At 39.3% G+C, this 13,161-nt stretch overlaps 1 protein-coding gene across 1 annotated transcript in view; it reads right to left on the bottom strand.

Annotated features, from left to right (window-relative positions):
- Window positions 1-12,698, bottom strand: part of LOC119328680 (protein virilizer homolog) — a 16,579-nt gene extending 3,881 nt beyond the window's left edge. Inside the window, exons 1-23 of the mRNA XM_037601659.1 lie at window positions 12,370-12,698; window positions 11,185-11,273; window positions 9,831-9,954; window positions 8,750-9,415; window positions 8,288-8,659; window positions 8,099-8,200; window positions 7,791-7,973; window positions 6,483-6,624; window positions 6,215-6,396; window positions 5,668-5,753; window positions 5,197-5,245; window positions 5,056-5,122; window positions 4,488-4,969; window positions 4,286-4,385; window positions 4,011-4,144; window positions 3,826-3,893; window positions 3,514-3,733; window positions 3,168-3,383; window positions 2,918-3,070; window positions 1,947-2,000; window positions 1,659-1,870; window positions 1,509-1,575; window positions 617-933 (exon numbers count right to left, since the gene is read on the bottom strand). Of these exons, the coding sequence (XP_037457556.1) occupies window positions 617-933; window positions 1,509-1,575; window positions 1,659-1,870; window positions 1,947-2,000; window positions 2,918-3,070; window positions 3,168-3,383; window positions 3,514-3,733; window positions 3,826-3,893; window positions 4,011-4,144; window positions 4,286-4,385; window positions 4,488-4,969; window positions 5,056-5,122; window positions 5,197-5,245; window positions 5,668-5,753; window positions 6,215-6,396; window positions 6,483-6,624; window positions 7,791-7,973; window positions 8,099-8,200; window positions 8,288-8,659; window positions 8,750-9,415; window positions 9,831-9,954; window positions 11,185-11,273; window positions 12,370-12,444 (4,160 nt within the window). The 5' untranslated portion in view covers window positions 12,445-12,698. The remainder of the gene's footprint in view (window positions 1-616; window positions 934-1,508; window positions 1,576-1,658; window positions 1,871-1,946; window positions 2,001-2,917; window positions 3,071-3,167; window positions 3,384-3,513; window positions 3,734-3,825; window positions 3,894-4,010; window positions 4,145-4,285; window positions 4,386-4,487; window positions 4,970-5,055; window positions 5,123-5,196; window positions 5,246-5,667; window positions 5,754-6,214; window positions 6,397-6,482; window positions 6,625-7,790; window positions 7,974-8,098; window positions 8,201-8,287; window positions 8,660-8,749; window positions 9,416-9,830; window positions 9,955-11,184; window positions 11,274-12,369) is intronic.
- Between the last annotated feature and the right edge of the window lie 463 nt (window positions 12,699-13,161).

The raw sequence follows: 13,161 nt of genomic DNA, 5'->3' as shown, positions 1-13,161 counted from the left end.
AACATGGAGATCATCTGAATCACCTATGTGGATGATTAACTTAACCCAAAGCATGCCTCAAGATTAATTACGAATTTGATGGAGTCAAGAAATTTAAAGAATAGCATCAATATAATAGCTTTTTTAATTACTTTTTCCTTTTCTTGCACACTATAGACCACAAGCTCATATCACAGCCAGTAGAATTTAATATAGTAGTTACATGCAGGAAACCCAGTGCTTCATGCAAATGGGTTATATGAACATTTGATGAATTTGGATGCAGCCGAGGAAACTGGAAACTGCAAAGATATAATTGCACATGTATTTTTTAATTTCTTCCTTTTCTTGCACACTATAGACCACAAGCTCATATCACAGCCAGTAGAATTTAATACTCCCTCCGTCGGAGAAATGGATGTATCTAGATGTATTTTAGTTCTAGATATATCCATTTCTCCGATGAGTATTTCCGGAAGAAGGGAGTAGTACTTAAATGCAGGCAGTCCAGTGCTTCATGCAAATGGTTTATATAAACATTTGACAATTTGCATGCCACCGAGGAAATTGGAAACTGCAAAGATATACTTGCACATGTATTATCAAAATATTCATAAGAACATGAAGTGATGTTTACCTGTCGCCGTACTGGCTAAGGGCAATAGCACCAAGTATAGAAGAATAAACTGTTTCTACACAATAATCTGTTGGATTATTAGCGTCAACACATTTCAGGAGTCGCTTGAAGCACTTCAATAAAGGGGTAAAGCAGCGCCAGTTATCCATATTTGGTGGGTCATCATAAGTGTCACTCTCAGTTTTCTCCTCATCATCTTGGTTAAGAGTTTGGAGTTGTGAAAATATCAAAGGCACTGCACTTCTACAGATATAGGAAGAAGCCACTTCCTTGAATGCCATGGAACAAGCAAACATTTCCCGTCCAACTGGTAAAACCTGACATACCATCTTATAGCATGATGAGTATTGAAATGAACCATATAAAAACATGAAAAGAAACATGAATAAATATAACTTCAGCATTAAGGATGACATGCACCACAAGAGAATCAAATTTAAATAAAAACTGATCAACTGCAGCACTTCTCCATCAGAGAATATGCTATTCAGATATTGCCACAAAGCCGTCTGTTAAAGTACAACATATGACATAATTCATGTGTATTTTAAGGGTCTAGGGTATTTTAAAATGGTTGAACACAAAATTTTGGAATTCAGTTTCTTAAATCGTAAGTAGCAACACAACACTGTCAAAGGAAGAAGAAAAAGAAAGTAACAGCTGAAGAAACATTATCACCATTCCATGTCCTCATTCTCAGCATATAGTATTTCATTACAAAAGCTTGATATCAATCTTTCAGAGTAGTAAAACTAAAGAAACCACAACAAAACACAGACCACATCCTGGCTTCACTACAGAAGTAGTGACCTAAGCTTGAGAATCAAATAGAGAAGTAAACGCTAGCGATCCGACAACCATCTTATCATATATAACACGAAAGATATTTTACCTGGCATAAGAGCAAGAGGTGATGCATGATAGAAGAGCACTCCTCAACGCTAGCATTCTCTGAGGACCTACTTTGAGTTAATATAATTAGTTTTCAAATGTAAATGATGAAGTAATTCTGAAGTAGATAGTTTACTAGTTGTGAGCTTACTCTTCAATAGCAGTCTGCTCTTTGCCAGATGGCTGGGCACTGAAGATAGATGCGAGACATTTGAACAAGGGAATCCTCCATTTGAGCATAAGTTGGTCACTTCTGTAGGCTCCTCTTTCAGAGATCGTCTTATCTTCCAAGTAAGATGCGTTGCTGCAGTTCTTTAGTAACTTATTAAGAACCCGCGCAATTCCCATTTTCCATAGCAATACCTGAATAAAGAGAAAATGAGAGAGGAAAAGGAGAGAAACAATATACACAGGTCATGAATAATAAAGAGCCTCTCACCTTGCCATTTGGATGTTCCGACAATTTTGCAATGAACTTAAGTAACTGATGCACCTGGAAACAATGCAATTAAACAACTTCAGATTGATGATACTGAGGGCTATAAATGAAGAACTAGATTTAGGGGAAAAGAAGAACTCATTCAACCAAATATAAGTGCCCGGTAACTAAAGGAATGTGCTTGTGTGTTACGAGAACTAGCACACAAGTAGAATTACTGTTCCAAAGTTTTACTGGACTGTTACTAGTCAACAACGATGCCGGGCCAGAGTTAAATGCCCCATATATAGTAGAACAGGGGGGCACTACAGAGAGGACCATCTGAAATAAACACGGACAAACCCACAGACAGGTCAGGTTCCCCCCAAGAAACTAACAAGTTTTCCAGAAGCAAGCCAGCTTCTGTTTGCATGAGGCCAGCATTTAAATCAGTTTTTCAGCGCCACCTCAATGGAGTTGATTAATTAATATGTTTGAAGTTTGAACCATATATAAACCTCAAGAACAGAAAAAATGAACGCTAAAAATGAAACAAAGTGGTCTTCCAGAACAAAAGAAATCCAGGATTGACCACAGTTCCAGGAACCTGAACACTAGCCAACCAATTTCTGTTGGTGACTGAACGCACAGGGCTTTATAATTACAATTGTCATGTAATGTCAGTTTTCTTCAAATAGTATTTCTACAAATTTGTTGGACACAACAAAACCTGCTGGGATCAGAAGATAGCAGTGTGGACCTAATATCGACTTACTAAACCAGATGGTTCCAACAATAGTGTCAAAACGGCAGGTTAGTTAGCTAGTTACTAAAAGCTGGTCAAACAAGGGATTAATTACACCTCTCATGAGGAAACTACCTGGTTGCCTCCAGAACTTTGAACAGTAACCGGAATGATATATTTAACAGACAATTTTCTGGCGCATAATAACACTCAGCTATGCAGCCATAATCCCTATACATTATCATACCTTAAAGACCTCTCCCTCTGACAGGGAAGTTCCATCAACCTTGTCATTCAACCAAATAAAAATTGGTCGCAGAAGAACCACCGCACACTCAATCTTTTCAGAGGCAACACGAACAATGAAGATCCGGAGCATGTCTTGTATCACCATCAAGGCCTATGTGGTTCAATGGCTATATAAGTATTTGCTATAGTGAAAAGTCATTTGCTTTGGAGTGAAAAAAGCATCAGATACAAACAAATCCAGGACATACCGAAGTAGCAAAGTTGTCAATGACACGCGCAAGTCTATCAAGTTGTGGCATCAACCTTACAAGTAATACAGACACATGTTCAGGGCGCAGGTGCCAGTTCACTTGTTTCTCAACTTGAGGTCCTAGAATTGTTGCAGTACTCAAAGATCTAATAGCACTCAGAGAAGGAACTTCGACATTCCACATCCATATGCCTTCATCTGGGAAAAGATCACCCTTCAAGCACAAGAAACATACAAAAATGAGAATCGGTACCGATCTTACAATTCTGCCACCTGCTTTTTTTAATGGAAACAAGTAGATATCTAAAGGATACAAGAGATACAAGCATAAATAAATGGCTTACCAAGAGACAAAGAAGGCTGCAGGCATCTTTTGGACCTAATGGTACTGATGCATTAGTAGGCTCAACATTTTCAAGAAGGCAATGAAATAGGCCAGGTGTCCAATTATACAATGGCCAGCAAGCAAGTGCTGAGGTAATAAGCTGGCAAACCACACCAAAGCTTACAGCAAAACTAGGAAACATGAAAGACAGATCGGCCGCACAAGCTGCTAGTCTTGGGCTGAAATTATACAACAACAAAATATTATGTAAGATAGGGGAATAGGAGAGAGGGGAGGGGGAATTGCTATGCATAGAGGGCTATCTGAATACCTGACTTCTTGGTGTAGCCGCAGAAGAGCAGTAAGAAGTTTTTTGTTGCGGTATTGTTCCTTTGTTCCCTGCCAAGGTGGATACATCCAAGATCATTGATATGAGCAGCTTGAGGCAATTACATGCTTACACTGAAGCCATACTGAAACTGAAAGCATGACAAGGAATAGGACAGAACATATTACATGTAATATCTGAAGGAGGTTTATCAGCAACACAAGAGAGGGAGTCATGAGATCGACAAGGGCTTGTTCATGAGTTCGGTCTAAAAGCAATTCTGTGGTGGAACTTAGTTCAGCACCTTCATCCACAAGGTAATCTAAAGGAAGAATAAGAGAGAAAATGGTTTTAGCATAAAAAAGCATATAAACATCAATCAACTTCATGAACAAGACAATATAATCACCTACTATAATCACATTTTTTGAATAATAATCCAAATAAAGCACAAGGTGCTCACCGTAGCTATTCGACAAGCGTTCAAGCATAGACTTGCAGTTCATCAGGACTGTGTATATAACAGTAATCGCACCTTCTTCAAACAGGGAAGAAGCCACAGCCTTCATCGATAGCAAAAAATGATGGCATGAATAATTCATTGCAAATTATCTCCAAATTAAACGTCATGAATAAATAGAACACAAAAAGGATGGTGAGCTTACCTTATCTTCTGAAATAAATGCTAAAATGCGGAAGGCTGTTGTCAATTGAACCACAGAAGTGCTGCACAAAGCAACTCCATCAAAGTACTTGTTTGTAACAAGCTTCCCAAGAAGATTATCAATGACTTGACCATCTGAAGTATTATTTGAATCTGCAACTACATTCTCGACATCCATTGAATCTGACACAAGCACATTTCCAGAAGAAAAATGGGCATCTTCACCAGAAGCTAGAATAGCAGAATAACGAAGAAGCCCAACAGCACCATTTCTCTGATATATAACACCAGCATCAATCCATTCAAGCAACCTTGTTGGAGCATCTTTCCTGTTTGAACCTGGAGAAGACGAATGCAACGCCTTGTGCAGATCAACAGCAAATCCAATCCATGACTTGAGGGATGAAGCAGTTGAATCTGCAACCAAGACTTCAAGAATTTCCGCTGCTGAATGGAAGATAGCAAGACCCAATGGAGAACCTCCTGAGATAAGACAGTCACGGAGAGATGTAAGCCTTCAATCAGAACCTCAGACAACATATCAAGAAGTACAGGATGGTTCCACTGACCATTTTTAATCATGGTTGAATCAAGATCCTTGTATGAAGAGATGGAACTCAACAGAACTGATATTGCCTACACCAGAAATACTTATATCACCCAGAATGCAAGTTGCATTAAGAATGACAAATGAAACGAACAAAACACACCTCAGGGAAGTAGCCAAGAGCTAATAATGCTTGGCGACCAGAATCGGACCTGCACCACATGATGGATTCTGTAAGCTATATATGGACACTAGAACCAATAATACAAAAATAAATAACTTGTGCGCCAATTTGTGGACACACATAATTGTCTTAGCATCTCAAAATTCATAAATACACTTCAAATTAAGTATTCCTTATCATAGTGTTACTTAGGATATCAAAATTATTGATATTGAGCAAAACACTGAAAGAGGATAAAGTTAAAATTATTGAGTAAACTTTCAACAATATCACTCACTCCTTGTTTATTCAGAGAGAAACATAAGTTGAAAAATAAGAATTATAGAAAGGCACTTTGTACCGAAAGACAATGTCAATATTTGGCCGCTCACGTCATTATTTTACACAACTAAACTCCAGATCACAAGCAATTTCATAAACTATCCACCAAACGCTAACTTCAGTACTAACCTCGAAATGGCACAAAGTTCCCAAAGAACCCATAAAAGCTCATCAGAATTTGGAGGAACTGCAAGTAGCCTATTGGCAGCACTTCCCTACAGAAGAAAATAATTCAAGTCTGATCAAATGAATTATGTTAACACATCAACAGAAGTTAAAAACAAATTTCACAAAGAAACCAAAATATAAAAAACGGAAGTTAGAAAAATCAATTGTAAGTTAAACAATATTAACAGAAGTAGATGTAACAGCATGTACTGTGTGAATGAAACAATTAACAACATGTTGGGTAACATCAGCTGAAAGAATAAGTGGAAACAAGATGCAAAAGATGGCAGTGTACACAATGTAGGAGAACTTCTCTATAATTAATGGTTTGAACAGAACTAGGCTAGAAGAAAGATTTCCTTAGGTGAAGAACAACCCCCACATTCCAATCTAATCTAACTTTAAAGTTCCAAGTTTCATCCTAGTAATTATATTCATATCTCTGAGTTCAAAAGATCGTAAAATCAATGCAAAATTGATAATTCTGATGCAATGAGCCTGCACAAACCACTTTAAGATGTAGCTCTGTGATCATTCCAACTTCCTGGGGGCGGCAGAAGAATCCTTTTGACAGAAGAACGAAAGCATGCCTAAGAGTTATGCATTCTGTTTTATTCATATCTTTACCATCTTGAAGAGAAAGAACTATAAGCTCAGTTGCTTCAGGTTGACTGAGCAAAAAAGATAACCCTGGAGACAGAAAAACATGAGTTCGAGTCATAATGTGAGAAAAACAAGATTCAAAATATCCCAGCTTAAAAATGTGCCAATCAAACCTGAGCGACAAAAAAGAAGGGAGAGGAGAATGGATTCAATTGATGATGTGATCTCCATCAATACTTCAGCAGCAGGCCCACTTGCCAAATGCATTACAGGTGATGATAATAAGGCTGCTGACAGAGGGAAAAAACCTCTTTCCTGTTCTACAAAAAACATAAAGCTAGAGTCACATTTCTAACAGAAGTGCAGCTATTGCTCAGCGTCAAGAAGATAACCAGCAGTGTAAAACAAGCAAGAGTAGCCACATGCCCATAATAAATGTGCATTTGGAGTTACATCTTGTGTTATAAACTGTGTGGATGTTATATATTAGTGATATTCACTGGCCTGTCGTGGATGTCCATACAAACAAAGGAGACTGCCAAAATTTGTAACAAAAAAACAGACTTTGAGATTCCGTGTAGTGTGTGGTAGCATTCTAGGTTGGGTTGATACCTAGGTGGTACAGCCTCCACCAGTACATGCCCTCCTTCAGCTAGCATCCCTCTAGGTCAAGCTGTCGCCACTTAAAACCCACTGATGGGTGTTTATCCCCATCATGACTAGCGGTACACGGCACTTGGTATCAAGGCAGTCGATTGGTCACTGTGTCAGCATGACCATGGCTGAGAAGAGCAAGGTGTGATTCAAGCTGAGGCTGCTGCTAAGCCCGTCGCAGTGTTTATTCTCCTGTTCCCACATGTGAGGCAACAACCATCAAGGATTCATGGTGTTCTAATGCGACACGGCGCCACTATCACTGGCCCTCTTTGACATTGGAGCAAATTGTGCCAAAAAGAAATTTCAAATGAAAATGTGCATAAATGTCACATGCATATGGTTGGGCACAACTTTCATTTATATTTATTGGTAGTTGATCACCTTCCAATGTTAGCACTCTCCTTATAAAGAGTTGAGATGAAAATGACAGTCTAAACCAATCTAAGAGATAAGGCATACTTAACAAACTTGGAATTAACTAAATAGACTGAGATGGGGAATCCTCGGCTGACTTGAAGATCAAGTTGCCACCGGTTGCCTGTACTTATCCTTGACGCGGCGGCCATACCCGGCCCCAAATGACAACAGTATTCCAGACATCATATTGACATCATAAGAAATGAAAGGTGGACCATTTGTGGAACTTCACTTCTTTCATACTCCATGGGCCCTTCTCAAAGTTGCCATGTTGCAAACAATTTCATAAAAAATATGGTATATTTTGCAGATTGACAACAAGAGCTAGTTCAACTTACATCAAGATTTAAAGCGTGTGTAAGTAAAGAATACACAAAGAAAAACAAGAAGTGCATATCCCATGTTACCTGGATAAGAGATAACAAACATGAATCGGTGTCAAATTGCAAGAAACTGTACTTGGAATTAGTTATAAGACCAATTGTTGCTTTGAATGAAAGTGAATCTTCCAAATGACTAGACTTGGATATTCTTCTAGCAATAGCCTCTGGCGAAGGATCTTCAATAGGGCCACATATCTTTATCAATTTCTGCATCAAGAAATATGATCATAAAATAACTGCTAACCCGCTTCACTTCCAAGGAGGAAAACAGAGTGTATGTGCAGCTGTACGGAACGGGGCCTTTCCTAAAGAGAGCAGTTCTAGAAACTTACCGACATTTCGGCAAGCTCGTTACTTGCAAAAATAAGAAAAGAAACTCTGTCCGCGGGAAGTTCATCAGAAGGCAGGTTGGAAACCACCTTGATCACGGCAGACTGCAACACAACCATAAGCTTCATATAATCTGGAGAGTACACTAACAATAGATTTATCGAACAGTGGGTAGCTAAGAATATTCAAACCTCGTATCTAGATAGTATCTCATAAAAACGCAAACGTTGAAGAACATATGTAGCACGAGAGGCGATATCATGTCTTTCTTTTTCCAGTAGAAGCTTCAACAAAGAACAGTAGCCATCACTGCTGTCGGTGGGTATACTGTTCCGATCACTTCGTGGCCACCATCCCAAGAAAGCTTCACATCCAACACCATGCCGAGTAGCATTCTCAACAATACCTAAGAGAAGCAATGTAGTAGCTGTAGATCTGGGTGTCTTCCAACAAAGCAGATTGATGATTTGCTCCATCCCACCAGCATCAACAAAATAAAAGCAACTCTCTTTCGACGAGCATATTAGGAGAACCAAACTCAAGGACATCACCAACCAGTTATTCTGAAACAAAAAAAATGACATAAGATAGATAAATCATCTAAGACATTAGACATCCATATGACAGTTCATCAAGTGGCATCAGATAATTACCTGAGAAGGGCATTGTAGATCAAGTAATGAACAGTTTCTATAATATGGGAAACTACTGTTAAACAACTCAAATATCGTTTTAGTCGTAGGCAACTCCTCCAATTCGATGGCAAAGACATCATCATCACCAAAACGAGTAGCAGCGACAGAATGGACATTTTTCCAAATTTCAAACAGCTCATTGCTAGCTTCAGTGTGAACATTATTACTTTCCTGAGGATCAAGATTACTCTTGCTGAAGCCATCTGCCAAGTCTTGATTCCAACTATGTGGCATGCAGTTTGAATTAGTTACATATTTTGAAACAGCTGAGATAACTGCACTTCCTAGGTCAGGGATCAGATTCTCCACATTGGGTATTTGGTGCATTTTGAGAGCTAAATATAGTATTTTCTTCACTTCAAGTGACAAGTCCAAATCTGTGGACTGAAAACTCAATGGTTTGATTGAAGATAATGACTCTTCAAATTTGAATTTGGATGAACGTAGTGCCGGTGGAAGGTCTTCAAATTTTCCCTCTGACGGAGAGCTGACCACATTGGCAAGAGAATGATCCAGGCCTAGTTCTATGTTGAATTGACCAAGGTCTTCAGCAGTATTCCCATAAATTACAAGAGTGAGACTGCGATAAGTTCCCCGCAGCACTAGATGATTTGTTACAATAGCCTGTAAAGTAAAAGAAACAAAGAAAAATGTCTCAAGCAACAGAACAGACCAACTCTGAACGGATGAACAAGACAAAGATGTGGCAAACATAAGCAACTGAAGACTACCCCTTTATAATAATAAACAATACCATGGGGGGAAAGGCAAGAAAAAAATGAACGGGGTGACATGCAGCATCGGTCATTAAGCATGTGCAAGTGTACCACATAAGCAACTGGGGCAGTATCCATTCAACTAAAATCTGTAAACTTTCCAGTTAACAAGTTGATAATTTAACATAAATTCATAGCAAGCATAGCATTCACGCATTTAGTAGTGCAGATGGAAAAACCAGATACAACAAGCAGCCAGAAAGGATAGACACATATAGGCACAAGATAGGACTATTTATCAAACTTGAAAACAAATGACATACCTCAACTTCAAGCACATTGGACGAGGAGTGTGAATACAAGAAAGGCAGGCAAAGGCGCCTAAATCGAGACTCCCCATCGCAGTGAACGAAGACTTCCAAAGCAAATGATGGTGGGGATGTTGCACTGATATAACACAAACAACATTAATGAAGGAAAATAGCTCAACAATGAGCGGCAGAAGAAGAATATTAATACATTTCGAACTGTCTGCACGTAAGTCTTCACACGACTGCAGGATAGTGTAATTAGCTTACTCAAGACTCTTAAATTAAAGGGAGCTAGAATATTCAGATTGATATAAGGAACATTTTTTTTATACAAGTATCATTGGCGATCAATAAATTGCATTTGTCCGGTATGTTTCTATGTCAAAATCAAAAGTAGAACCTTTTCAGTAATTCACGTGATAGTGCAAGGGGAAATCATTTCAACATCCACTGGGAGCCCAAGTTACGTAATTAAAAGCACATGATTCATATCTGTGAGCCCAAGTTGCATATTATTTAGATTCAATTTTATTAAACACTTCACAAACTGGCATCGAGTTTCATTCGTACTACATTAGTGCATGGTGTTCCCTGTTTGCCAATAATAATGCACACTTTCATTTCCATGTAAGTTCGGAGATTGATCAAGCACTTCTTCTATGTCTTACATTATGGGACGGAGGAATAGTTATTTTTGCACCGTTGATTGACTCGATGGTATATAATTATGGGACAAACTACATTGTCAGGTGATTCTGTACACTTTAGTGTGCACCTAACTCCATAATGATTATCAAGATTAATATATTCTGTTACTTTAGAAACATTACAATATTCTGAGCTCTACTGCTCTGCAATCTTCCTGCCAACTGCGCTGCTAGAAACTAAAACACATTTCATTTGTTATCTAACTCTAGTGCCAATGAAAAATACAGTTTTTTGTTATGTAACTATAGTGATGCCTAATTTTCAATCTTTACTAGATACAGTTGCAATTGTTATACAATGTAAGTAGGTAACACCTACAACATCTACATTCAACTAATCCACATTGCTACGATCTTCGATTTTCTCTTGTAAGAATCTGGGCCCAGAAAATAAGTAGTAGCCTACGGATGTGTTCCCTTGAGCCCAAATACCACCCCACAAAAATTTTAGCTAGCCAAGGTTTTGCTTGCCTACGATTTGGCCAACGTGGCAAAGAAAAAGCACTAGAGTGGCCAAAGGGGTATGGCCATGCCCAAAAAAACTCTATTTATAAACTACAACAGCCAAATAAGTACAGAGGCACTCTTTCACAGGACACACTTTGATATCAGATCTCACCTTCACAAGTGCAAAAAGTATAAGGATGAAATTTTCTTACCCAACAAGAGATATGTTTGGTGTAGAAGGAGCAGCATTTTGCTCAAGAAACTCACAGGCAGTAATCACAACAGGTTCAGAAAATAGCACCTGCATGATGCAACATAATTAAGTGAACTCAAGGACAAGTTATATATTTGAACTTAATTAGATAAATGAGTTTCCCTCTCACTCTCTCTCAGGACAGTAATTAACTGTAATATTTAGCACTAATGGTGAATAGCTGAAGCACATATAATTAGATCTAACATGTGCAAAATAGTGCTTGTCCAGAATATTTGTATGTAACGTAATATCGTTATCTCAGCCGTAAATATTACTAATCAACGATGTATATTATTTTAGCTCATGTGGAAGAAATTGGTATCTTATTTGGCTTCTGTCTTAATTATATAATAGATAGCTGGTGGTTGCAAGAACACTTTGTTACCTTTGTTTGGGCATGGATTGTGAATCCCAAATGAGACGGTTACAAATAAGATCCTGTCTTTTGCTAATATTTACAAAGCTAACCATGGTTAATATCATTCAGTCGATATCAGAAGGACACACAAAGAGTTTATCCGGTCGATATATTCATTGAATATGTCTGTTCCACATAATGTGTACGTGTGGGCGCCTGTGTGCAGCATGTTAACTACTCCCTCCGTTCCTAAATATAAGTCTTTTTAGAGATTTCAATATGGACTACATACGGATGGATATAGACGTATTTTAGAGTGTAGATTCACTCATTTTGCTCCATATGTAGTCCATATTGGAATCTCTAAAAAGACTTATATTTAGGAACGGAGGGAGTATATGTTTGGCGCTAGTGACAACTTGACTATATAGGACACGGACAAGTGGAGCCACATTGCTGAGGATGTTAGAGACCGTGCACATGAACTTCTTCACAGACATGCGTGATTCATTAAGCCTGGATATGTGCCAAAGTTCAAGGCAGAAAAAGTCGATATAGTTATTTCATAGAATTGCTTCAGGTATACTGGAAAAGGAAGTCGAGCATAAAACAAATTCTAGTATGTAATCATGCGCCAGTTTGGTGCACCAAGGAACGCATGGGATACTAAAAGCCGTCGGCTTAACAATTCAAACGTCTGCTAACCAGGCAGTACCAATATTTGGTGGCAGATCGCATAGGACTAACACGAAAGGAGGGGAGGGGACGGGGGGTGGAGCGCACCTCGTCGACGTACTCGTCCAGCTGAGAGTGGAGGATCGTCTGCGCGAACAGCACGACCGGCTCCGGGCGTCCCATCGAAGCGGGCCGTATATTTCTCGACACGGGACCTCCTGAGCGAGCGAAAGCAGGGGCGCTAAAACCCTAGCGTCCGCCGAAGCGTGCAAGGACGAGGGAACGGGAGACTTCGCGATGCGCACGCGGGTCGCCGCAGCCTCCGTGGTGAGACGAGCCCGCGCGGGGGTGCGGCGGCCTGTTTGGCCCTCTCGGTCCGCGGCGGCGGCGTGGGGTGGGGTGTGGGGGGGACGAGACGGAGGAGGACGAACCAGGTATTCTGAAGGCTCGGAAGGTTTTTTTTTAGTGGGTTCGGAAGGGTTTTCACTTTTCAGAAGGGAAGCAGGCGAAACGGGCTTGACTTGCATGCAGTTACCGACCTGGACTGTTGGTAAAGCAACAAAAGAAGTATGATTGGAACTAAAAAAAAGAGTATGATTATTTAAATAAAACTATAAATCTGAGTATGATTAGTTGTAAAATAAAAAACTATAAATTCGACATCAGATTTCTAGCCTTTCCCTGTTAATGTTGTTATTGTTGTTCGATTGAACTGCACGGATCTCAGCGCATCATGTTTGCCACGTCATTGTTCGGATTCGTTTGTTCCATGCATGGGAGTCGGCTTTATACGCCTCCAATCTTCCTTGCCTTCGTCGTCATTGAGTTCTCATGCCTAGAAACTTGAGCCTAAAAAAGCTTCCAGTTCCCTCTTCCCCTTTGGTTTTTGAAAGATGGTAG

The sequence above is a fragment of the Triticum dicoccoides genome, chromosome 7A (assembly GCF_002162155.2).
Source record: "Triticum dicoccoides isolate Atlit2015 ecotype Zavitan chromosome 7A, WEW_v2.0, whole genome shotgun sequence".
In the NCBI taxonomy this organism is placed as follows: Eukaryota; Viridiplantae; Streptophyta; class Magnoliopsida; order Poales; family Poaceae; genus Triticum; species Triticum dicoccoides.
This window is presented reverse-complemented; position numbering and strand designations above follow the sequence as displayed.